The sequence below is a fragment of the Python bivittatus genome, unplaced genomic scaffold, assembly GCF_059951505.1.
Source record: "Python bivittatus isolate LINGU-HERP-01145 unplaced genomic scaffold, Pbiv_v1 ctg000330_np1212, whole genome shotgun sequence".
In the NCBI taxonomy this organism is placed as follows: domain Eukaryota; kingdom Metazoa; phylum Chordata; class Lepidosauria; order Squamata; family Pythonidae; genus Python; species Python bivittatus.
Window position 1 is genome coordinate 38745130 of NW_028277058.1, and position 27599 is coordinate 38772728.

The 27599-nt window shown below is 38.4% G+C and overlaps 1 protein-coding gene across 1 annotated transcript; it reads left to right on the plus strand.

The window, feature by feature from the left end:
- Window positions 1-495: 495 nt before the first annotated feature.
- Window positions 496-27533, plus strand: IL2RB (interleukin 2 receptor subunit beta). The gene is made up of 10 exons (XM_025169007.2): window positions 496-705; window positions 3964-4048; window positions 4754-4868; window positions 8345-8408; window positions 9838-9943; window positions 13199-13344; window positions 14837-15011; window positions 17054-17159; window positions 19220-19304; window positions 23152-27533. Exons 2-10 carry the CDS (start codon window positions 3982-3984, stop codon window positions 23899-23901), a joined length of 1614 nt encoding a protein of 537 aa, XP_025024775.1. The 5' UTR covers window positions 496-705; window positions 3964-3981; the 3' UTR covers window positions 23902-27533.
- The last annotated feature ends 66 nt before the right edge of the window (window positions 27534-27599 follow it).

Here is a 27599-nt window from a genome sequence, read left to right on the forward strand (position 1 = left end):
ATCAATGTCTCTCTGCTCCATCACTGAAATCTTGAATCAAACTGAAAACTGGAACCCTGGCTACGTCCTACTGCTACACAGGTTTAATCATGAGCCATTGTCCTTTGGAAACCTGCCACCTCTTGTGGCCACAATGATATGGGCTGCATAAATTACATAATATGGTAGGAATAAGGAATGCTCATATGCATTCCTGTGCATCAATGCATTATTCAGGTCATGAATAAAATTGACTTGTATTTTTTTTTTTAATTTTGTGGTCCAGATTCCTATGTTTAAATCCACTCTATCTATTGACTTCTGGTCAATTATTATGCTGATGGATGTCTATGCTTCTGCGGTCATTTCATCTTGAATAGTAGCTTTGATATCAGACCTCTATTCTCTCACTTTACAAATCAGGAAGTGGGCTGTGATGTGGTCTGGGGCTTTCTGACTGTCATCCTTTTAAGTCCTATTTATACTTTGGGGCCTCATCTCATTCTGACACAGCAAAGGAGCTGATGCTTCCTGTGTGAAGGTAAGGGCTAAGACTATGTGTGAGCATCAGAACATTCTCCTTTCTGATGCTATCATATATATAGGCTAGTAATCCAGCAGCTGCAATTCTCACAGGGACGTCAAACCAAAGACCAGGATCAACAGCACTGCACTTCCAACCTGACTCATGAGACTAGAAGGGAAAGAAGACTATCATAAAACCAGGTAATGGATACATGTGTTAAATGTGGTAGCTTAAGAGAGGTTATCTTAAAGCAAACTTTTAATCTTGCAGATTTCGGGCATTACATTTTACAACTTCTTCCTTCCCTCAAAGTTCTTAAAGAAACAGGATTAAGAATTGGAATTTGTTAACTAGAGACTCCACAAATGCTATGCAATCCCAAATGAGTGAACACTGTGAACATGCTTTATTTGTTTATATGTTTGATTGATTTTTAACCTGTCCTGGGTTCAGGAGCAAAAGGTAGTACACATAGTGCTCCATCCTCCATTCCTCCCCCAACAAATCCCTGTGAGGGAAGTTGGGTTGAGAGAGACTGATTGAACCAAAGCCACTCAGTGAATTTACATGGCTGAGGGTGGCCTTGAATTTGGATCTCCTTAATAGCAGCTCACTAACCTGAATGGCTTTTAAAGAGGATTGGATAAATTCATGGAGGAAAGGGCTGTTATCAAGGGATGTTAGTTTTGAGACTCAGTATTACCTATGGGCTGGGGGCAGTGTATCCCTGAATGCCACTTGCAGAGGAACAGCAATAGAGGTATCTATCTCTACCTCCTTTTTGTGAGCAACCCAGAGACATCTAGTTGGTCATTGTGAGAAACAAAATGCTGAATAAGGTGAGTATTGGCCTGATCCAGAAGGTATATTCTTATGTTTTAATGTTCTTGATGTTCTCCATTTCATTTTAGGGTCCTTCCCTGGTTTTCTGTTGAAAATTGTTCTCTCCTGACTGTTTTTAGTCTCTATATGTCCTGTTTGCAACAAACAGCACCTTTGGGGCAAATAAAACAAGGTATCTGACTGATCACTTCTGGGGTCACTACTATAGATTAGATAAACCTTTTTTGTTAGATCTAGCACACAGTTTTGTTCTGAAACTAGTAGCTAGACTAATCTCAAAATCCATGAAAGAGAATCAGCTTCTCCCTCTTCTTAATTCCAGAATCCTGTTACTCTATCATAAAAAGACACTTTGTTTCCCTATGCACATGTTGTTGACGATGACATAAAAACTGCTCTGAAGAAGTCTTGGGTGTCAAAACGATACTCAGCTACCCAAAGAACTCTGAGTCGTGTGCACAATCCATTCATTTTGAGAAAGCTTCTACTTAAAGAAGAATAATTCATTTTGAGAAAATTTCCACTTAAAGTATAAATGTCAGAGTAATTAGAATACTGACTGAAATGAAATACAATGAACTTTTACAATGACCCAGCAAATGAAATCCATTGAACTTTTGCAAAGTCAGTGGAGTAGCATATTTTTTTAAATATTCCTGATCAGGAGAAAACATCTGAACAAGAGACTTCATGATACTTTATGACCAAGTCCCCTGACATTTTTTTAACTGTGAGTACACTTGTATGCTGGCCAGAGTCCTTGAGGATTGAGAAGGTTTATACGTATTGTGAGACAAATACATAAATAAATTAGGAATTTTGAGCGCAACTTGGATGCACTTATAAAATGGCTGCCATTGAGAGGTTTGTCCATTTACAAAACGGCTATCATGGTGGGCGTAGCCATTCACAAAACAACAACTCACCAGTAAGTAAGTTTGCTCTCCATCACCCCTCTAGCCTTCCAAAACTGCTTCCGACAACAATTCTCCCACCAATTCCTGAACAGGTAGGCAGAAGAATTAGGCTGCAATTACTCAACAGTTTTATTTTCCAAAAATGCCAGTGAGCCCATATGTAATAATTACACAGTCCATGTAGTATCCAGAGGCATTCTTGGAAATAAAGTTGATCTTGAAGGCTGGTGCTTTGTCTGGCAGCATGTCGGCTTCCCAATTAGTGCTTACAGTAAAATAACGTAAATCAGATGAAAAACCAGACAGAACAGAGTGTCTGTGTCCTGGCAAGCACACGTGGATGGCATTTTGAGGCCTAGAGGTATCCTGTGAAGGTCTCCAGTTACACAGTCTCACCTATGTTTTTTTAGGAACCACGTAGTGGATATGGTTCTTCCTATATAAACAAATCTCAGGTATTATAAAATATAAAATGCATGATAAAATGTTAGCTTCTTTTAAAGAAAGACAAGAGAACGAGAGGTGTGGGAAAGGAAAACAAAGCCAAACAAAACAAACACCATTTATTCCACGTTCATGTAGGAAGGCCTGGGTGAAGTGGTAAATCTTCAAAAGGGTGTAACAGGAGGTGCCTAATGATGTTTGTGGGAGAGAACATTCCAGAATACAGCCATCATTACAGAAGAAGCCTCCATGCAATGACTGCAATGTGGCATTTTGTGGTTCTAGGCACAGGCAGTTGGATGTCTCCTGAAAGTCTCAGTGATTGAGGTCGATAATGGTGAATGCTTTATACACCACATGTAAAATGATTAACCTGGCTTGGTAGCTAATTATAGCAATGAACCTGCTCCCATGGATGTGCATGCATCCCATTCTGCACCAGCTCAGTTTCCAAACCAAGCGCAAAGGTAGCCCCATATAAAGCATGTCACGATAATATAAGCATGAGGTTACTTGTGCATGGACAATAATAACTCAGCGGTTCCTGCGTGGGAAACAGCTTAGCTGAGCTTCTCATTGGTGCTTCTCACCATAAAGGTCACTTAGACATCCAATTACATTGATTACACTACATGCATTCAAATTCAATAATCTTCTATCTAACATTTCCAAGACAGAGTGACCCCACTGAGAATAAGCAAGCTTTTCATCTCCTATCCACAAGTTCTCCATCTTGTCAACATTAAGTTTCAGTTTATTGACCTACATTTTCTCCATCAATTCATACAGGCACTGATTCAGATCTTGTGAAGAAATAGAGATGAGTAGAGCAAGCATGTTGATGATACCCAGCCCAAAAATTCTTGATAACCTCCCTCAGCAGCTTCATAGAGATAATAAATAGCACTGAGGACAAAATAGCCTTGTGGAACACCACAGTGTAGTTGCCAGAATCCAAAGGCATAATTACTCATTATTACTTTCTCATATCATTCCTGCAAGTAGGACCAGAACTACCTCCCAACTCATGAAGACAGTCCAGGAAGATGTCATATTGAGGCTATCAAAGCTGTAGAGATATCAGACAGGATCAACAGAATGACCTCACTAATGAAAATCAAATTGCAAAGAGAGATGCCTTTTCCACAGAATGAATGGATGAATGAATGGATGAGTGAGTGAGTGTGAGTGAACTGATACATGCACACATTTGCAGTGGGGATTCCATTGAGATTGCTTCTTTTTTTCCCTTAGTCTTCCAAATCTGTGGTTATGGAAACCAGCCTGCTCAGACTGCTCTACATTATTTCATTCTTCCAGGCATCAGGAGCCAGGCAGAGTAAGTTTGATTTCTCTGTATATTTCAGAATGAACACTTAGAGCTGTGTCAGGGACAAATGCTAATTTAGTGGTTTTCATGTTGTGCCCATGAGATCTCAATTTTCCAATGCAGAATACAACCAGAAAAAGTATTGGATATTCTATATACTGCAGGTACAATGGTTCACCTAAGAGGTCTCCAGCGCCCAGTGCTCAGCCATCTGGAATTTTGTAAAGGGATCCCTGAGTAAAGATGCAATTGATGAGCTCTTCCCTTTGTAGGCATAATTTCTTCCATGATGATAGTATTTTTACCCATTTGTCTGCCTTCTCAGGCAGGAACAGAAGGAGGAGTTAGCTTGGGTGTGAGGTTTCCATGAGGAAAAAGCAGACTAAGTGCCAGAAACAGTTTATATAATTTGTTATTGAAATCAACATCTCAGACCAGTTTAGAAGAAAAATAGTAAAGGGTGACATGGTTGCTCACACATCAGTGATAGAAAACTACCCTATGACATCATGAAGATTTCTTTCATAAAGTTTTCCCCTATAACTGGCCAAGTGCATAGTAGGTTTTCCAATATCCAAATCTTCTCACCCACTAAAAAGAAAAAAATTAAGGAATAAGCCTTCTTTTGCCTGCTTAGCAGAACTGCCCGGTGCAGCGTGTTTCACGTAACACAGAATGAAATGTCACAACAGATTTTCACCTCTCCACTAACAGAATCCTCAAATCTGGACTGTTTATATGACTCATTTGAGACTGTCATTTGCACATGGACCCCTGTGAAAAATGCCATGAAAGGGCAATGCCAACTCACTGCTTCTGTTGACTATGGGTGAGTAATCAGGAAAATGTATTTAGAAGGTAAAGATCAGTTTTCCTTGTCCTAGGTCTATATAAGTCATTCATCCAAAGAAGAGATCATTCCATCTCTTGTCAAGGAAATAGATAGAATATGGCAAATTCATCTTTCAATACTCTTAGGACAATCTTGAATTTGAATACCTAACCCCCTACACCTTAGTAAATGGCATTTTCTGTCTTGTAAGAATTTAATCAATCCCTGGGATTCTTAAACTGTGACCACTCCAAGGGGTCAGGACCAACTTGGGGGAGAATAATAAAACTTTTTCAAATGTTGACTCCATCACAATACAGGTAGTTCCCAGGTTAAGAACACCTGGTTTACAGACGACCCATTATTAAGAACGAAGCCTACTGTAGCAAAATTCAAGTTAAATACACAACGATTCATGTTAAATACACAATGGTTCAAATTCATTAAACAATACTACTTATACAGTATTGTACAATAATATTGTTCTGGCTCACATACAAATTCAAGTTAAGGACAGACCTTGAAACAGAACTTGTTCTTAATCTGGGGACTACCTGTAGTCAAATTAGATTTTTTTTAGTATTCCTAAGCTTATTGACCAATTTTCCTCCACTTCTTTTTTGTTGCAGAGTTAAAAGGATTAACCTGTAACACCAACTGACAATATTGTAATCTTCGAACTATTATTTAGTTCAGTGTTTCTCAACCTTGGCAACTTTAAGATGTGTGGACTTCCCTATGCTGGCTGGGAAATTCTGGGAGTTATTTTATTTATTTATTTAAATGTATTGGTTGCCAAACTCCAGTGGACTCTGGGCAGTTTACAAACTAGAAAAAACATAAAAACAGCTAAAAATATAAAATCAGACAGCCTAGACTAAAACAATCTAATAAACAACAAAATCCACAAAACAAAACAGTGGCCTTAAATAAATCATGAACCCCAGACCTGGGACCAAAGCCAGGTTTTCAAAGCTTTTTGGAACCCTAGGAAAGAAGGCACCATCCGTAACTCTGTGCGACGCTGTTTCAGAGGCTGCAACAAAGAAGGGGTACTTCCTAGGTTCCACAAGGTGACAGAGTTTAATGCAGGAGACGTGGAGCACACCCACTGTGTTGGCACATAGTGGGTGGGCAGAAATGATTGGAGACAAGCAGTCTCTCACATTTTTTATTTATTTATTTATTTATTTATTTATTTATTTATTTATTATTACATTTGTATGCCGCCCATCTCCCGCAATGGGTGACTCTGGGCGGCTCACAATTAAAAATCAAAAGCCTATAAACAATTAAAATACCCCATAAATAATTAAATACTCAATCCATTAAAATCCACTATAAAACAAACCCTATACATAAATATTAAAGACATTTAAGATGACGGGGGGGGGGTAAAATCAATTACCCCACAAGCCACTTCCACTGATGCGAGCCCCCATCCGGCCCCCAGGCCTTCTGGCATAGCCAGGATTTCACACCTTTCCTAAAAGCCATGAGAGTGGAGGCACACCGCACCTCGGGGGGTAGATTTTTCCATAGAGCGGGGGCCACAGCAGAAAAGGCCCTCTGCCTAGATCCCACCAGACAAAATTCCTTGACTGGACATATCCATGCCTATGCCATACAGGGCATTAGAGATAATAACCAGCATCTTGAATTGTACTTGGAAGTGGACTGGGAGCCAATGAAGCTTGCATAGCAGTGGTGACACACGGGCCCACCAAGAGGCATGTGTTACTGCTGCATTTTGAACCAGCTGTAGCATCCGGGTGATCTCCAAGGGCAGTCTCACATACAGCACATTGCAATAATCCAATTGTGAGGTGACTAGGACATGAATAACTATTTGAAGGGCCTCCCAATTGAGGAAAGGGTGCAACTGGCGCACAAGATAAACCTGTGCGAAGGCTTTCCTGGCCACAGCTGCCACCTGCTCCTTGAGCAGTAGCGACAAGTCCAGAAGGACCCCCAAGTTGTGCATTAGTCTTGAATGGGGAAAGCCAGCCTCATCCAAGATCAAGGATGGTAACAAACAGTCCAAACAGCCAAGCCACTCGGTCTTGTTAGGATTGAGCTGAAGTCTGTTCTGCCCCATCCAGACTTGAACAGCCTCCAGACACTGGGTCAAGACAATGACAGCTTCACCTGTGCCACTCAGGGTTGAGATGCAGAGCTGGGTATCATCAGCTTACTGATGATAATACACCCCATACCGGCAGATGACCTCACCCAGTGGTTTCATGTAGATGTTGAACGGGAGAGGTGAGAGCGTTGAGTCTTAGGCACCCCATATGTGAGGGGCCATGGACACAATATCTCCTCTGCATCAACACCAAGTGGAACCAACCGCTGAGGAAGGAGGTGAACCACTGAAATTGAAGTACACACATTTTAAAGATGCCAAGGATGTGAAACACTGATTTAGATTATGGATTATCATTTTAAAATTACCTTTGTTATTTATTATTATTATGGGGGGGGGGGCCTTCGAGTCATTGTTGACTCCTGACAACTGCCTGGATACGTCCCTGAGTTTTCTTGGCAAGATTTCGGAAGTGGCTTGCCATTGCCTGCTTCCTAGATCTGAGAGAGAGTGACTGGCCCAAGGTCACCCAGCTGGCTTTGTGCCTAAGGCGAGACTAGAACTCATGGTCTCCCTGTTTCTAGCCTGCTGCCTTCACCACTATACCAAACTGGCTCCACTTTTGTTATACCTGACTATTAATTTTATAAAATATTTAAATGTATGCATTAAAATTGGTCATGTCAAAAATGTTGATATAATTCTGTAATTTGCTTTGATTCAAAAGTAAACTTGCTCCATCCAGAGCATCTGAAATGGGAATGGCAGATTGGCATCTGAATGTGATTCAACTGAAAAAGGTTGGAGGCATGCTTTATTATGTATTTTGCTCATATACTGCCTTTCCTTGCAAAGGAGCCTGGATGGTACATAGCTCAATACAAACAAAGCACCACCATACCAGAATTAAAAAGACCCAGCAACCAAGCAAATCACAAGAAATATCATTTCAAAAATAGTAGTCCTGTGGCCATATTACACCTCCAAAGTTTGTGAACAAGTATGGTTTTCCTTGTCCAAGGCTCCATGCTTCGCCCAAAATCCATAGTTGGAGTGCTGCCTTTAAGAAAGTTCAGTTTCAAGCTATCACACCATACACCACTCCAAATGGCAAGATCTCCCCATATGATCTTAAAATCTGGATTAAGAGATATTGGGGAACATTCTCTTTTATCTATTTCATTCCTAAAATATGTTGGGGTTTTATACTCATAAGCATCAATATTCTGAATTGGGCCTGGCCAGTGCATAATTCTATCAGTGGTGCTAAATTAACAACCTGTTCCTGCATGTGAGTTATCTGATCCTACAACTGCTATCTTGTATCGTGTGAACGAATTATGTGCAAAATTTAGAAAGTTTGTGCCTTATGTTCTCTTCCTTACAGAAAACCACCGAAGACATGTCAAATGAATGGCACAACCATAAGAAGTTGTAAGCTGATTCTTGAGGTGAGTGATTCATTTACAAAAAAAAATGCGAACAGCCTGTTTACGAAAGCTTTTCTCAATATATGAGGCTGAAAAAACAGTATTTGATGAAATACAATTGATTAATCCTTCAACACCAACAAGTTCTTTGTCTTTCTGCATATTAAAATTCTGCAGCATATTAAAATTGTCTCATTTAAGACTCTCTGACATAGGGCTGAAATCTCTGCTTCAATAATAAATTGATTTGTTTACTGATGTTGTATGCAAAGACTCAGTTATTATATACCACTCTTATTCTTCTCTATATTACTTTGATCTATTCCCTTTAATTGGCAGAGGGAAAAAGAGAATATGTCAACTATCACCAAAGCCACCAAACTTCTAAGGACCTATATATATCAAACAGTTAAACTAATTTAACAATTGTGGGGTGATTTTATTTAGTTATTCAAACTTAATATCACAATCCATAAATTAATGGATTTATAAAATGTATATAATTTATTCAATTATAAAATGAATTATAATGTTTAAATGTACAATAAAATATGCGAATACCATCCCTCTGTCAATAAAAAACAATTACCAAATTTCCACAAAACATCAGAGAAAAAAAAATTGAATGGAGAGTCCTAATAAAAATATGACATAAAATGTCATCCAAATCAGGTGTTGTAAAATTTGTCTTCATAATCCTTCAGAGAAGTGAGAGAAAAAGGAGCTAAACTAGGGTTCCAGGAAAAGGAAATTCATTCAGAGCCAAGGTGCCGTGATAGACCAAGGCCCTGTCTCTTACATGAATACCAGTTTAACTTCAGATGGAAGTGAGAGATGGAACAGAGATTCAGGCCAGCATATGACTGAAAAGATCTTGGAAAAGCCTCATCCCTGAATCCCATACTCTTCCCTTGGCTTAGATATCTATATTGGCCCTGATTCTCTGGAATACTTTAATGGATGGAAACAATGTTTAAGGTTCGTGAGTAAAACATATTTAGGGCTTTAAAAGAATTCAACATTTTAAACTGAATATATTACTGTAAGGCAGCCTAGATGAAACCAAAATTTATGGTAACAGCGTCAAAATCATTGTTTTCCAGAAAAGGCAGTGCTAAGCACATTATTTAAAGAGATTGAGATTTTTCGAGAATGTGTCAAGATACACAAAGAACACACACACATTCACACATATGTTACAATTCAGTAGTACATCCCAGAATTACTTGCCTACAGTGGAGGTGACCTGCTGGAGTATTACAGTATGTCTGTGTGAAAGTTTCCTTCCAAATTATGTAACTGAACAGTAAATCTCCAATTTTAATTATGAACATTTAATAGCTATACCTATCATGGAGTTTGTGGAACATCATCTGACATATTATATGTACAGCTCTTTGCAACAACATCAGTGATAGTATAACTGGTTCTGTTCCATATTTGTTTTTAGGGTTACAGCTTGACTATTGTGGACACTATTCTCTTGGTTGTATCTTGCCATACTGGGGAGAAATGGATAGAAGTTCATAATCAGACAATAGAACCATTTCGGAACAGTGAGTTGAAAGTTTTTGGATTGAAATATTTGCTACTGTGCCCTGTGCTAATTCACCAGATTGTATGATGCATTTTCCTATATCTATCCCTATGATTCCATGTGCCATCTTCCACATAGCCAAATTAGCACTATGCAATGGAAAATAAGTTCATCCCCAGAGAAGAGGGTAGCAGTCATTGTCACTCACAGGCATCACCTGTTATCTTCCATTTTTAGCTCTCAATGAGAGACATTCAACCAATTAAATACAGTCCTTGCTAAACCAGTAGTGGGAACTCAAGGATAGTGATAGCTTTGGACTGAAATAATGAACCTGATGTCAAGGAGAAAGAAAACAGTAACAACAACCACAACACAAGTAAACCATAACTCAGTAGTGTAGAACCTATAACAAATGTTTGCAGCTTAAAGTGATCCAGTTCTAGTTCAGGGGTCACTCTGTTCCACATTCTTCCAATGACTTTATATGTGAAATTGACTCTGGTTTGTTCCCAAACAAATACGACTGTGTGAAGCATCCAGAGGGGTGCTTCTCAAAGCAACTGAAATAGTCATCCAAACCCACAACTCAAGAACCTTCCCATGTCATCGGAGCTTATGTGTGAATGCAGAGAAAATATTTCTCCCAGGATTGCTGATGAGATGAAATAATGAGGACTATGAATTTTATGCTGAATCAGATTAGATTCAGTATAATTACTGTTGTCTCCTATGTTCTGAAAGACTTGAGACCACCACTAAGTTTTTACATAGGAGCACCAGTTATATAGACATTATATCAGTAACATTCCAAATCTGGGATCCTTCAGATATGTTGTAGTTACAACTCCCCCAAATCCCCAATCAACATGGATAACAGCCAGGTAAGAGTTATAGTTGCACATAACTAGAGGGTCACAGGCTACGAAAGTTGCACATTATCAAGGACAAGTACTTGATACACACATGGCTAGATCAAATTCAGCTTGCTAACTGTCCATCCAAATTTCAGTAAAACATGCCAAATGTACTTCTTCCTCTAATGTGAGATAAATTTGTTTTTAACTGACCTGGCATCAAGATAATGGTGTAGGGAAAGAGTGAGTTGCACAATCAATATCACTTCTCATAAAACTAAGACCAGGAACAAGTTCAATCTTATCTCCCAACTTCTAATATCATGCTGTATCATGTCCCACTATCCTTATCTCTGATGTCTACTCATCACATTGACCATAAATGAAATGATCAAAAGTTTGTTGATCTCAAAGAAACTATTTGACCCTATTCCAATATGGCTATATCTCCAGCAAAATGTGCTATACTAAACCAAGATGCTTAAGAGACCACCTAATCCAAAGTGAATCCATCTGTCCTGTGAGGACACCCAAAGATAGCCTGCTCACCATATCATCAAGGTGTGAAATTTGGGCAGGGGACACATGGACTAGAAAGCAAGCCTTCTTTCTAGTAGTCCTCACATTTAGGAAATACTGTGAACCCAGAAGTAAGTTTGGCTCCCTCTCTTCTGGTATTTAAAATGCTATTTTTTTTTCTTTTTACACAGGCTTCTGCTGCCTAAGTTGTATTGGCAAGCCATCATGTATTCCTCCTACATCTGGTTTTATTTATTTATTTAGAACATTTATATGGTCACCCAATTGAAACAATGTGACTCTGGATGGCATAAAAGAGATTGTTAAACAAAGATACATAGGAAAATAACACATAGCGTTAAAGCCAACTAAAACACTTAAATGGCAATAAGAACTAGTATATACTATATTTCACCAGTTGGGAACTCTACTGATCCTACCCCAAGCACCCATGGAAAGAACCAGATCTTAACTGCCTTTCTAAAAGACTGCAGGCTTGAGGCCAACTCTATATTGGAGGAGTGATTGTTCCAAAGTGCAGAGCTGCCACTGTGGGCCTCAGAGGTGATAACCAGCACCTTGAATTGCACATGGAAACCTATAGGGACCCAGTGCAGCTCATGGAGCAGGGGTGTTACATAGACATAATGAGAAATGCCCATAACTACCCACACCACTGCAATTGAAGCTTCCAGATGGTCTTCAAGGGCAACCCCATATAGAGCACATTGCAATGATCCAATCAAGAGGTGACTAAGGTGTGAGTGACTGTGAGAACAATCCAGGATCAGGTGCAACTGGCACACAAGATGTAGTTGCACAATGATGCCTTTGGTCACAGCAACCACCCACTCTTCGAACAAGAACTGTGAGGCCAGAAGCACCCCAAAATTGTACACCAAATTTGAGCAGGATAGTGAAAGCCTGCTCAGAGTCAAAGTTGAGATTTCTGCAGTTCGAGGACCATAGGGCTACAACCCACAGCCACTCGGTCTTGACAGGGTTGAGCTGGTGCCTGTTCTTCCCCATCCAAGCTTCCATTTCTTTTAATGTTTTCCTTTAGTTTTTATTGTTGTTCACTGCCCAGAATCATGAGATTAGATAGTATAAAAATGTGATACATGAGTAAATCTTTAGAAAGTAGCAAACACTACATTATTTGATATCTTGAATGGGCAGGGTTCTTCAAAGAAGATTCACTTCCAAATGCATCCAGCAACCACAGTTTAAGTTAGAGAGAAGGGAGATGTGGATTTAAAAAAAAAAACCCTCTCTCTCCCTAGTTCTCTTACTGCAGCTGTTGTGGCTGGGTCTATAGCAGCAATGGCTCCAGAGGGAATCCCTGTCACACACATGTGCACATATACATTAAATGGTTCACCAGTTTGATTTCCTGGGGTTTGGGCTTCTTTACTCACAAATATATTTCTCATGGGACACTTCCAGCAGCAACTGACATGAGTTAGAGAGAGGGGTAGCATGAACACTCAAAGCCTATTCCTCCCCATCTCCTTGCAGATTCTTGACTATGTCCCCAGCAAGTAGCTATACAGAGACTCCACACACCACAGAAACTACCTCTTGATTCCTGATTGTGCAATATTCTTTCAGTTCTACTTCCTAGCTGGGTAGAACTCCTTTGCCCATAAAAGTGTTCTACTCCCTGTTTATCTAATGATGATAAATGAAATAGATTGGAGAACAGTTAGGATTATTAGGTAAACAGGACAATTACCTCTCTTGCTGTTGGACTGTTGCTTTGTGGCCAGCTACACATGGAAAGGGGGGAAGTAGTCAGAAAATCATTGTTCTTGCTGAAATTTATGATAGCCACATGATTTAACATATATACTATTAAGAAAGTTAGTTATCAGTTCCTTTCTTGCTTTCAAATTTAGTTCAGCTCCAGCCTCCTTGCAACTTTCAACTGGAAAATGCCAGCAAGCCTTCTTACAATTTAACTTGGACCCTTTGTGTTCTCTCCCATTATCTAAAAGAAAAACTGGAATATGAAGTACGGTATAGAGCAACTTCTCCTGGTGAGGTATGGAGGAAGATTTCTTTATGGAAGGCAGTGACTTGATTCCACTGATTATTTTTTACTCTGCAATTTTGTTTTGGACCCGCAATAAGATTATAAGCAATGTGGTATAGGATTAACACACAGTACAAAGGCATGGAAGGAATATCCACCTATTCTTGAGGCTCGAAAACAGTTGGCTGCAGGGCATGGATGAGCCCAAAGTCTTTGGCTTACTTCGTACACCACTCTAAGCCACTGTGTGCTTAACCATGTTTTGATGATTAAATCACAGTTGGCTGGGTTCATATAATATGCTATGCCAAAACCAAACATGATCCCCGATAGTGTGATTTATAAATTAGGGTTTAAGGTTTAGTATGTTGTCTAAATCCAATCAATTGTAATTTAGTTGTCAAGTTGTGTTTGTTAAACCCAAGACAATGGCCTAATGCAATGTGAAAACCAAGGTATTGGTTGTGCTCAGCTGTTGTTATTAGGTTTGACAAACTGAACTGACAACTGCTCAAAACTCGGAAAAACCAAAAGCTGACATATTTGCCCAGCCTGAGTTGATACCCAGTTTCGAAATTTCATCAGTGTTATTCATCGGAGCCGGGGGAGGGATGTCAGCTGACACCCTGACAAAGGGAGCAGGGCTTCAATCATGTTGATTCAACTGCCATATTTACTTTTCTTGGTTGTTTAAATCCTCCTCCTCCCCCCCCCCACCAGATGCCACTGATCTCCACTTGTACCTTGAAGCCTTCAGGGTGATCTAACTTACCCTAACTTGCAGAGTTGTTAGGAAGATAAAATGGGGCAATGGGAAGGACTCTGAATAAAATCTTGGTGCTCCTTGGAGGAATGACTTTTAAGTTGTAACAATGAAACATGCTTCCAATTTTAATCTAGATAAGATGGATGTTTAGTTGTTGCAAATTTTAAAAACAGAAGTAGGGTTTGCACATAATATTAGGCTGTGAGGTTTCTTGTATCCATTGAGACCCATCCACAAATTCAGAAAGAACTAAATTCTCTAATTGAGCACTCTTCAGATGTGTTATATTCCTGTAATACCCTGGGCTTCCAGACGGTCTATAGAAAAGACAAGACCGTCTGGAAGCCCAAGGTAGTTCGGGGAACCTTGGTCAAAAGCTGCATACATGTGTGTATATGTGTGTATATATATGTGTGTGTTAATGTTTTCCAGTCACTGAGATCTATAGCCAGTGTTGTAGTAACATCACTGGAGTGGCCAGAGCAGGGATATTCAAAATTGGGGTGGGGGGCGTATTTTAAGGGTGGAAGCCTTAATACCTATTTTGCCCCTTCCCCAGTTGGTTTTGTGCTGCTGAATCTTTGTAGCATGATCCAGGAGTGCTAGGCAGGACCTAAGCCACAAGCAGCCCACAAGTTGTAGGGCTATGAATTCTCCATTCTATCCTGGTAGAAAATGTGCAGAGGTTTTCTATACCACAACTCAAATCTCATTACTTTTGATTCCATTTCGCAGAATGACACAATCCTGCCCATAACTCAGGATCAGAAATGGCTAATAATTGAGAACCTTTCTCCTGACACGGTATTTGAGGCAGCCATTCGTGTAAAAGTACAACGGATCAAATATTATTACAGTATATGGAGCAGATGGAGCACACCTCCCATAAGATGGAGGACAGAGCCTGAAGGTAAGGGGCCTAATAGAAGGCTTGCGTCACATCTCGAGAACACGTTGGAAAATGATTCCCAAGCACTTAAGTAGAAGACTCAAGAGTTAAATTTAACAACGATCCTTGAGCTAAAAAAAAAAATTATAAATAAGAAATCTGGTGGTGTGCATATGTGTTAGGAGGTGGGAGGAGGTTTCAGGCAAACAGACATCTCTACAGGTTAATGTACAGTATCTTGCATGGACAGAGTCCAAGGTACATACATCTCATACACGTAATATTAGGAACAATTTCCAGCCTGCATTACTTTTGCACATGTTTACTCATAAGCCTATTTCAAATTATATTTTTCTTAAAATATGCACTTATAAGCTTTATTTAGACTGTGCTCCTAATCCTTTTTATTAGGAATGTACACACTTCAGAAATGTATTATAATATTTATATAGTGCCATCTTCCATATGATTCTAGGTGGTTTATAACATATCCTATAAAACAAAACAATGAACATCATTTTAAAGAAACATCTCAAAAACACTTCCATTAAACAAAACAAACTAAAATTAAAAATCTAAATTAGGAAATGAATTGGAAGAAGTGCTTCTAACTGGATTATGCAAGCATAGCACCTCTCTGCTGCTTATTAAACCAGCCAGTCTTTTTCTTTCTTTTTTCCAGCAGCTGGAAAAAAGGGTAGCTGTTTTAAGGAGACCACTGATTGAAGTTAATGTGCCTCTTTTAAACTTTTACATTCATATGGGGCTAAATTTCTCATGTGTGAAAAATTAGGTTCAAGTCTTTTGCTTCAGGATGCAAAAAGTCTCATGATGAACTTTTAATCAATGTAATTGTGCAGGATGTTATTTGAGTTCCCAATTTGTGGGGTACAGAATACATCTGGAATTCACAAGAGCAAGTGTGATATAATTGTTAAGGTACTGGATTAGGAACTAGGACAGACACAAGTTCAAATCTGCCTTCAGACATGGAAGCTCACTGACAACCTTGAGCCAGTGACTATCTCTTAGGTCAACCAATCCCAGAGAATTGTTGATGTGGATAAAAAGTAAAAGGGGGTCTATATACTAATGCCACCTTGATTCCTGAAGGAAAGATGGAATGTAAATCTAATGAATAAATATTAGCTACCATACAGATTGTACCTTTTCACACAATAGCTGCCAGTTTTACCCAAAAGCTAGTGCAGTCAAGGATGTCCACAGGGGAGGTAAAAAAGTGAGGCTGGCAGCTGCAACCATGGCAAATTAAAAAAAAAAAAATCATCCAGTTGTGGCTTCCCTCTTGACATTTCTGGTTCCCTGTTCCCCATGGATGCCTCTGGGTACAGATGGGGTCAGAATTGCAAATCGGTTCTTTGACTCCAGAACATTATGCTCCAATACCCATTTGAGAAGCAAACTGATAGAGCTCAAACACAAGTAACTAGATCACAAAACTGAATGCAAGGCAAAGATAGAAGATAAGTTCCTAATGCTCAGTGATAAATTAGCACCTACAAATGCACAAGAAGAGAGACAAGAGTGATTGTTAGAAAACAAACACAACACAAATCCAGTCAAGACATGCAACATCAAAAGCACAGGCTAGCAGCCAATCAACATTTTTATATTTTAAGAAGGGTTTGGCAGGTATTCTTGGAAATAAAGATGGTGCTGAAGATTAGTGTTTTCCTTTACCACATGTCAAGTACCAGTTTTTATTGCTGTGATCATTCATCTCAAAAATAACAAAAAACCTGATAGGAAGCAATGAGTTTTCTGCAAGGATCATGATGCACGTTAGGGTGGGTGGGCCAAAATAATTACAAAAGCAATATAATATATATTGTATTATATTATACATATTATACATATATTATATATATTCCTCTTATTCATTAGACAAAAGCTCAAGTCTGCAATGTTGCACTGAGTTGTGAACCCATAAGCCCATTTTGCTTTATATACAATAAGGAGTCTCCTTCTTATATTCAGATAGGACATAGTTGTCTTCAATGAATAGCTAATTTCTACTTGTTTGTTTCTGGTTATTTCCAAAGCATCACCACAAAGTACGCTCCTTCCAGTTCTTCTAGCCATTGCTGGGAGCCTCATCGTTTCCATCTTCGTCATTTTCTTGATGATTGTATCTCCAGCATCAAAATGGTAAAAGTGAGCTGAAAACTTACTTCCATCCTCCTGCTAATTTATTAAGAGCCTTATCTCCTGCTCCACTAATGCAGGTTTCTGCTTTGGCAAAATTTAGGAGCATTTATAAATAAATTCAATGGTCCATTTAGAGACAAAAAGAGTTTTTACTTATTTTTGAAAATGTACACACTGGCCAAGGCTCTTGGCATTTCTTTCTTTTGACATCAAAAATACCCTACATGTTCACCACACGTTTTCTTACTTTTTCTCATGTTTACAGCAGCATGGGGCTTTCCTCAGAGACTACTTCTCCTCTGTAGTGCTTTCTTGATTGACCATGTGATCATATTCGTTTGTGTGACTATATGAACATTTCAGGAAGTACTACAAGGAAGAATCCCCCTTTGAAGAGACCTGTGCAATAATTATTGTTCTGTGCAATAATTATTGTTTTTGCTGCCAAAACCTTAAGAACCCTGGCCATGCATTACATTTTTACCAGTGAGGTAGAATTTTTGTGGGGAGAGACAAACACTGGTTAGATTTTGTTCTTACTATTTTAGTGTTTGTCCCATTATAGTTTCAATGAGACTGAAAAGCCCACATATGTTCATAGTAAGATCTATGGGAAAGCCAGTCTGGTGTAGTGGTTAAGGTATCAGGCTAGAAACCAGGAGACTGTGAGTGCTAGTCCTACCTTAGGCATGAGGCCAGCTGAATGACCTTGGGCCAGTTGCTCTCGCTCAGCCCTAGGAAGCAGGTAATGGTAAACCACTTCTAAAAAACCTAGCCAAGAAAACTGCAAGACTTGTCCAGACAGTCACCAGAGTCAACACTGACTTGAAGGGACCAAAAAAGAAAAAAGATCTATGCAATGTTTTATGTCCATACCCTCTACATGACTCCTCTCAAGCAGTGTTCACTGTGGAAGAAATAGATTTTAAATTTGGTTCAATTGTCCATAGAGTTGTGATGTAGAATTAATTTTGTGGAAACCCAGATTGATTCTTACAGTGGTCATTCTAAAAGTGTGGCCCAGATGTGGGATCTGTAATCCAATGCACATGGAGTGTGTCAGACAGGGAACAGCTCCACTAAGGGGTAGAAAATGTGGTCTCTGTCATCATATCTGTTCAATTTCATGGAATCACATGACTTAAATATTTCTCTGCTATGTGAAACAGAAAAAAGATCTGGCACACCTTATCCCAACTTATGGGATAAATAATGGATGTAACTATTTCTGAGTGTAAAGAGGAGACCACATTTTGATCACCTCCTATGTGCCAACCTTTATTTGGTTCCCTTCGTATATTTTGGACTCCAGTTCCCATTATCCCTAGTCAGCATCCTTAGGAAATTGTAGTCTAGCACATCTAAAGAATACCAGATTAGCAAATATGGTCATACGTGGTTGTTTTTCAAAATAATAAGGAATATTGGGATAATTTAGATCTTTATGTTCCCTTCACCTTTTTGTGACAAAATAAGTGCAGTGACATGTTTTTTTCCTTTGTTTCCCTTGATTACATCATTTAATTCTGAATACAGTTTACATTTAACTTTTTCTAATGAAAATATAATTCCCTTTTCTGAAGTTCTGAAATCCTGGAATGCAGGATGTGTAAATTCTCATTGTTGTGAGGTAATATATTTGTGTTTCATGAAGCAGAGGCCATTAATTATACTTTTTAAAAATAATTGTAAAAGGAAAAGATGGTGTTCCATTAGAAATCAGATAGAGCCAATTCTAGACTGCTTTCTAGTGTGAAATCAGTCCTTCCATGATAGTTTATAAGTTCAGGAAATATGGGCAGCCTCTGTCTGAAGATCAGAACACTGTAAATATATTTGAGAAACCCATACTACAGTTTGCTACTATATAACAAGATAACCACAAAAATACCAACCCCCAAACTCTAAAGCACCCTGAAAATGATGCAAAGATAAATCTGAGAAAAGATTTCTACATATTGTTGCTGATCCAAATCCGCTCTTCCTGTGCTTGCTTGTTACTGTTCTCCAAACTCTTACTTACAGTACTTTTCATTCTCTTCCAAATTGTGCTTTTTTAGCTTTAGAAAGATGTTCAGCATCACTTTGCCAAATCCAGCTGAGTTCTTTCCATCTCTCACTGCTGTCCATGGAGGAGATATCCAGGTATGGGGACTTAGAAGTGGGTGGATAGATAGCCTAGGGCCAGACTGCTGCCTAGGATAAGAGAAAGTAGGCTAGAGTTAACCTGACCCATGCCTTCCACTGCACATACAGTAACAATTCGGACAGAGGATGAAATAATTAAGCTAAGGCTTCCAATGGTAAAGCAAGATGAAGCTTAGCAATACGATTGTTAGCAAACAATATTTATTACTACCAAATAAATACACTGAAGAATCAGCATTATGATGTCTTTAAATAATTTCGCAAAAATGACTTTCCTTAAATGATTGAACTGACCACTTTCAGGAACTCTTGGTGAAATCACCATTGCCCTAATTTAATCTGGTTATTGTTGCTTACTATCTGAATGTTGATATTTGTTTAGCAATGGGCCATTCTGTCATATTTAGTTTTACTAAAATTACTGATTTTATTAAATTCTGTTTGACTTGTTTATATATTCAGCAAGAAAAAGGGCAGCATAAATATTTACACACATTGTACGCATTTTTGTATTCAGGGTGTTTGTGTATTTTCCTGAACATGTACTACTTTATGAATAGTTTTGAGTTAATTGTACTATTTGCAAAATTTCAAATTTCTACGTGTTTTGCTTCTCCAAACTGTTGGGGAGCTCTGAAATTGGTTGTGTACAGTTTTCTCATATATCTCTATATTTTATTTGGGTGTATGTATTTAGATCAAAATACATCATCAGTATCAACCTATCATATCTGAACAGACTAGCAATGCAAATTTTTAACTCAGAGGAAGAGCTTTCTCTATCCTTTTTTCCCCCCTTGCCATCTATGCACATATTTTATCTTTAGATCTCATTTCTAGCTCTAAATAGTACAGAATCAAAACATTCTGCTGGAACACTTTACTTAAAGCCTATAGTGACAGTTAAAGATGAACTTATGTCACTACCACTACTGTAATGAGAATCTGCAATAGATGACAAAGGTCAACTGTCTGATAAAATCTAATCCACCAAAAAGATATATTATGCTCAAACCTCCACTTTCAAGTTTTAGGTCAAACCACATGTTTGGCTGAAAAAATATAGTAAAAATAAGCTAAACTGGGAAGCAAATATTGGGGGGTTTAGTTTTGATCAGAGCAATGGGAAATGTTTAACCTCTGATATTCACTTCTGAAACAAAATTTCCAGGTAGCAGAAATCCTAGAATGAAAAAAAGGAAAATTCCCTTCTCTCTCTACCCACAACACTATTCAAATAACATTTAGCACTTAGATGAGGAATAGGGTAAAGGCCACCATCCCCACTTTGACAAAATTAAAGACCTCCAGGTAGCTTTTAGAATGCACAGATTTATATTTTATAGGTGATATTTTTCATGTCATCATTATTCAGTACTCCAGTATCACAAATATATTTTTTCTGACCTAAAATGCATCAAAAGTTAATTTCACATTGTGTTCCTTCACATGTACACAAAATGAGAGGATAATGGTGGGGGGCATATTAGGACATGTACCCATTTTTGCAGAAATTAAAAGCTGTTCTGCAGGTTTGTTTAAGAAATGCAAATCTGGTCAATTCTGTTTTAAATGTGCTACAAAGTTATCCAGCACCCCTTTTTGCAAACCATTTAATTCACAGATTTTAATTTAAATCTTGGGAGATAATGAGCTCCTGATGAAAAGAATTTTGGAAACAAAGAGCTATAGGGAACATCCCCCACCGTGAAGGGGCTCCCAAGTGTAGACGTTAATGCGAGGAGAAACCATTAATGCTAATGCCCTGAGTTGCAGTTACCTCAGTGAGAGCATACATGCACACTGCCAGTAAAAATGATTGCTTTTATACACCTTAGTGTAATAAAGGAAGCATCATCTGATTTAGGAAAAGTTACTAATAATTTCCCATCACCTCTTAGCCTCTTGACAGTCATTAAAGGTGGAAATGGCTTCCAGAAGCTGACTTTTAGAAGGGTCAAAGAGGCTTTGGAGTGGAGAGGAGGGGAGTCCACTTCACTTCACTTCACTTCACTTCACTTCACTTCACTTCACTTCACTTTACTCTTAGAAGCAGGAGGCTGCATTACTTCATGAAGCAGGTTATGAGCGGACACTTCAAGTTTTCATCAGAATAAAACTTTCCATTGAAGATCTGCACAGCCTTTCTACAAAAAAGGCAAAATCATAAAGAAAAAAAAAATAGAAAAAAGGTGCAGATAGCTCAACATTTCAAAGCATGATTTTACTATACTAATCTACAGTACCTTTTAAGGATATACATATTGATAAAACATTTGTCACAAAAAATATTTAATTTGGGGAATATGACAGTGCTATCTCAGATTATCTGTTAAACACTGAAACTGGTTAACTAAGTAATATATTAGGAAAAGCGTAATATGACAGCCAGTTTGGTGTAGTGGTGAAGGTGCTGGCCTAGAAACCAGGGGACTGTGAGTTCTAGTCCTGCCTTAGGCATGAAAGCCGGCTGGGTGACTTTGGGCCATCGGCTCTCTCAGCCCAATCCACCTCACAGGGTTGTTGTTGTGGGGAAAATAGGAGGTAGGAGTACTAGGTACGTTTGTTGCCATGAGTTGACCAAAATATATAAAAAATGGCAGGAAATAATAATAATAATAATAATAATAATAATAATAATAATAATTGTTGTTGTTGTTGTTGTTGTTGTTGTTGATGGATAAAAATGCCAAATCCAGTCTAAATATCTGGCTGACCATGCGACTAACCATAATAGGAAATCCATATCAATCATTAGAACTATCCAGAAAGAAAAACATAATTTTCCTCTGGTATGATTCAGACAGACCTCATAAGCTTTGTGATCATTTCTATAATTTTTCATGAGGAAATGCTGATGCAAATGTCATGCTAATTGTCTGAATTTTTATTACATTCGTTTTGTCCATTTTAGTCTATCTTAGATATGTTTTATTGGAAGATTCTGATTGCCTTTGAAAATTTAAGTTAAATAGCTGATATACAGGGAGTCCCTGGATTAAGAATGCCTAGGTTACAGATGACCCATAGTTAAGAACAGAGCCTATTGTAACAAAGCTCAAGTTAAATACACAATAATTTGAGTTAAATACACAATAGTCCAAGTTAATTACACAATACTGCTTATGTTCTGGCTTACATATGAATTTGGCTTAAGGACGGACCTTGGGAACGGAACTTGTTCTTAAAGTGGAGACTACTTGTACATGTTTCGGCAAAATCTAAAATACTGTACTTCAAGAGAAATAAGTGAGTGAGTACGTAATAACTCATATCACCTTTCTCCTTTGCTTCATTTTGCTTATTCTGGGTATAGCGTAGCTACATCAGGATGCAGATTTTATTTCATTCATTTTTCAAGCAGCCTTACCTGTGGTGATCATAGCATAAGGCTGTATATTTCAAGCAAAACAAAAACAAAAAAACACAACCCTGGGTCTGCACTACAATAGAGCTTCAGAATAACTAAAGTCCCCAAACATAATAGACAACTCTTTAAAATCTTTCCTAAAGATGCACAACATTCAGGATTCACTGAATTTCAAAGACAAAGTTGTCCTACATCAGTCTTTTCCATTCCAGGACCCTCTAGATATGGCTATGCAGGTTGGAGATTATTGGAAGTGTATTGGAAGCCAAATACACTAGGTTGGGAGAAGTCATTCTAGGGAATATGGCACATGATGTTATTATTTATGTAAAATACCATACAGAAATGTATGCCAATTCTTATGGAAACAGGAGAAGAGAAAAGATCCTAAACATCTGTATGTTAAGGTATGAAGTTTGCATTGCAGCCCATTTTGAATACTAATCCCCTTTTCTGTACTTTTCCAACCAACAGAAGTGGTTGTCCTCCCCAGAATCCATTACTTCCTTCCACATTATAACTGAAGCTCCCAATGTCTCCATGCTGGAGATCATGCAAAAGAGCATCAAGGAGTCCTGCCTTCCCCCTCCTAAGGAATACTTCACACATATTGAGAACACAGTAGGGACCAGTGGACAGTCCTCAAGCAGCTGTTTTACCAACCGTGGCTATTTCTTTTTCCACCACCTTGACTCCCTTGAGATTAATTCCTGCAAGGTGTATTTTACCTATGATGCTATCACTCAAGAGAGAAGCAGTGAAGATAGTAATTCCTATTTCTTCAAAGAGCTCCATGAAGCAAGTCACAATTTCCCATTGTCTACCAACATCATGACAAACCAGGAAAACTATGGTTTTCTTCAAGATTATTCAGGAGGAGGTCTTCCATCAGGGGAAAACTTCCCAACAGCATCAACAATAGAGCAGGATGAGAACACAGAAGAGAGAATTCCTATTGTCTTGTCTTCAAAAACTCCTGAGCCGTATTTCATGGATGGTTCAAGTGAGCCAGAATCATCTAGCAACAATACAGATGGAATAGGATTACTCACAAGTGAAGACTTATCTAACAATGTTATGGGAAATAATAGGTTCATATTTCCAAATCAAGGCCAGTCCAATGATTTCTGCAGAACTGCATCCTCCAGCCAGATCCCCAGTTCCTCAGAAGCCTACCTGTCCTTGCGGGATCTTCAGAGACATTACAGTCATCATTCTGTCTAATTCCACAATAGGAAGCCTCTTTTGAGAGCAAGACAGTTTCTTTACATATCATCCACTCTTTCCAATCAAGGAAGAGGAAATAGATCTCTGTCCTTTTGGCATGATTTAAGAAAAAGAATGGATAGAAGATTCCATATTTTGTAGGGATGTCAGTCATCAGAGAAACATGGTCAAATAAGCTTAAGTGCCTCCAAAGTTTATTTTCTATAGAATACTTTTGTTATTCTTTGCATAGAATTTCACATCCCTAATCTCACATCACTAAATTTTGCTCTGAAATTGGAATACAGAGATATGTCTAGTGAAAGATTTACAACTTCACCCCACAAGAGTTTTAATACAAGTTGCTATTTCTGGTGTTGATTTTGGGTGGTTCTTTTTTATTTTTTATTTCATTTTCACTAATGTGGGAACTACATAGGCATCTCCATCAAAAAGACCTCTTGCAAATCCGGACCCAAATTCTGCTCTTCACGCCTTGGAATCCAAGTCTGTGGGTTACTTGTTGAAGGTCTTAGGTATAGCTAGTCTGCTAATCAGTACTGTGACTTTTTTCTGTGTTCATTGGCCATTGCATGTTGCATCCCTCCGTACTGGATGTGATCATTTAATGAAATTGACTTGAAATCAGCTTCTGATGTTGCATGGAGAAGTAGAGTGCAGCTTTGACAAGACTGTTTTACCCCAAGTAAATATTTACAGACAGTTTTTAGAAGTAAGAAGGCAGACACTCCTTTTTGTCCTAGACTGCGGTATGTAATCTCATGTTAGCAAAACCTGCTAGATGCTTAATCAGACAGGAAACAGGAAACAAAAAGCAAGGAGCTAGGTAGATTCTTGCTAGTTTCTGGCCTCAGCTAAAGGTTCCATCTTCAACATCCCATAAATATCAACTCCTGATTATTTCAGGAAGAACTTCTATCTTGGAAATTAGACTACTCATGAGTCATGTAGCTTCCAGGCCCATTTTTTGGCCCACTAGAGTTCCCAAAACACTTATTTTAATGTTGATAGCAAATTGCCAATTTTCAGCTGCATTATTTTTGGTCTTTCTTTACTGAAACACTTGATGTCGAAACAGACACCCTCCAAAATCCCCAAAATAAAACATGTCAGCCTTGCTTTTTCCGATGTTCTCACAATATTACCACCATGATCACATAAAGGCTGAACAATATGAAGTGTGGTCTGATTTTCTGCTGGAAAAAATAGCATGGCCACTGGATAAAAGCTGCTGCCTTACAAGAATCTGTAGCAGGGTCTGCCTAGTGACATTCAACTCAGTCTGAAAAATTGAAATCACTGTCTAGCTGAAGCAAAGTGTTTGCTACAGTATTGTGGTTATTATTCAAAAGTACCTGTGTTTGCTCTGTGTTTATTATGTTCCTCTCCAGTCTCTAGTATGCAAGTGTCGGAGGAGTAACTGGAATATAATTTCTGCTGCTGTTTTCACTGATCCTTGCTCTGAATTTGAGCACTTCCATATCACCACTGCTTCTACTCCCCAATCCCAGAAAAGAGTTTGAAGACACTCAGCAATTATTTCCAAACTTGCTGACCTTGTAATGCTGGGAAAGGGTCACACTGCTCTGTTCTGAGTTGTCACGGTCCCCACAGCAATGAAAGCAAACAGAAAAACCTTCTGCGTTTCATGGAGGGACTAAAAAGCCATCCAGTCACTTTTCTCTGTAAAAGACTGCTTCTTCAGTCCAGGAGCCAACAGGCAGGATAAGGTGAAAGACTCTGCAAAGGAGGAAATAAACCAGCCATAAACTGCAGAGAGCTGCAGCCTTTCAAAACATAGAGTAGCTTCACGATGCTTTCAGATGCATTGGCTCAGCTGTCAAGATGGAGCATTATGGGGTCTCAAGGCTGCAGAGCCAATGCTTAAGTAGCACCATGTGGAGGTGCCCTTTTGTTAAACTGCTTTATACTCTTTCATACAATAAACTGCTTTATTGTTGGTGGACTCCCTTAGGAGCAGAATCTTGGCTTGGGTCCGAATATAAATCCAGTGAAGGAAGTTCATGGAAAGTTGACCATCTCTTCCTGCAGCCACCCACACTTCCCCCCACCCCTCAATCTCTGTGCTTAACTTCCCAGCCAGACAAGGCTGGTCCAGGTGCTGCTGCTGCTAAGACTACATGGAAATAATCTCTTTTAAATGCAATGGTTAAATCCACACATTGTGCTCAACTCTGTTTTGTTATCATCATGATTCATTAGATAAGCCAACGTAGCTTGGTTTTTACATGAAGTGCAACGCTGTATTGAGTGAAAAAAGAGGAAAAAATGAGCTGCATTATTTTTTCTGCAGGATTACCTTGATCATCTCTTATTATTACTGCATTTTTATAGCATTTTGAATGTTGTTTTAATTATTTTGCATTTCATGCCATTAGCTACCTTGAGCTCCTTAGCATGAGAAAAGTGGGAATTTTTAAATTGTTTATTCTCAATAGTCATATACATATTCATATTACGCATTCTCTTTTATTCCTTGTAGAGTGAATAGAGGAAATTGTTTCACAATTAAAAAAAAAAGTATTTGCAGTTGGGATATTGAACTAATAATTCTCTTTGCTTGATCAGACAAAGGATCCATCTTTCATTTGATTAACAATAATTCTTGTGGAATTTACCTAATATATAAAATTAGCTAATTTTATATATATTTATTGTTTTATCAGTTATGTGAGCTGCCCAGAGTCCCCCATCAGGGGAGATGGGCGGAGATAAATTTAATAAATAAATAAATAAACACAACCCAGATCCCATGTGAGAAATCTGATACTTATCTTCATTGTATCCTTGTTTGAGGGAAACATCAAGTAATTAGCTAGGAAGTTGGGTGAATCTGCACCTGGGCCTAAAACCAAAACCAAATTATCTGTTTCAAAGCAATACATGTTCAGTTAACATTTGTCAGACTTCCTCCCTGCTTTGAAGCAAAAATAGGACCGCCACAGTCATGTGTTGTGGAAATACCTTTAATAATAACACAATGAAGAAGAGATAGATGGTAATAACAATACCATTCTTCTAGTTCTTGCTGAATCAAGCCCACTTATCTAATCTTCTACATCAAAAATGCACAATAGTCGCTTCCATGATTTCATGTGGCCCTGAGAAGCCTTGGCTATGCCTCTAAGAAACTTTGACCAAATTGATATTTTGAACGTGACAGGAGGAGAAATTATAAATGCTAGGTTAGATTATAAGCAAACTAACTATAGTTAAGTTTAATGTAATGAAAATTAAAATTGATTCAGATGAAATTTTTGTTCTGCCTTCATTCATTCATTTTGGAGTGGGGTTCACAGTACACCACTCAGTGCCTGGTTGATCCAAGATCCTGGTAAACTCAGAGTAAAACTTCTTAATTTAACCTAGAGGAACTTCCCATTAGGATATAATCAGTAATTCCTGAAATGTTCTGTAATGTGCAAAAAAGGCTTATAAATGGAGGGGGGAGGGAATCTATATTCAACTTCTACCCTTTATCAGATTTTGTCAATCAACAACTTGTTTATGTACATTTTCTGCTTTTCTCAGAACAAAGAGCCTAGGAAAAAATGTGGTTAGCATTACAAACACAATATTAAATTGAAAACTGCTTGCCAACTGCAGCAGTACAGAGGTTGCAGCATAGAAACAACTTGATATTTCATGGTTTCCTGTTTTATAATTAGGGCAAG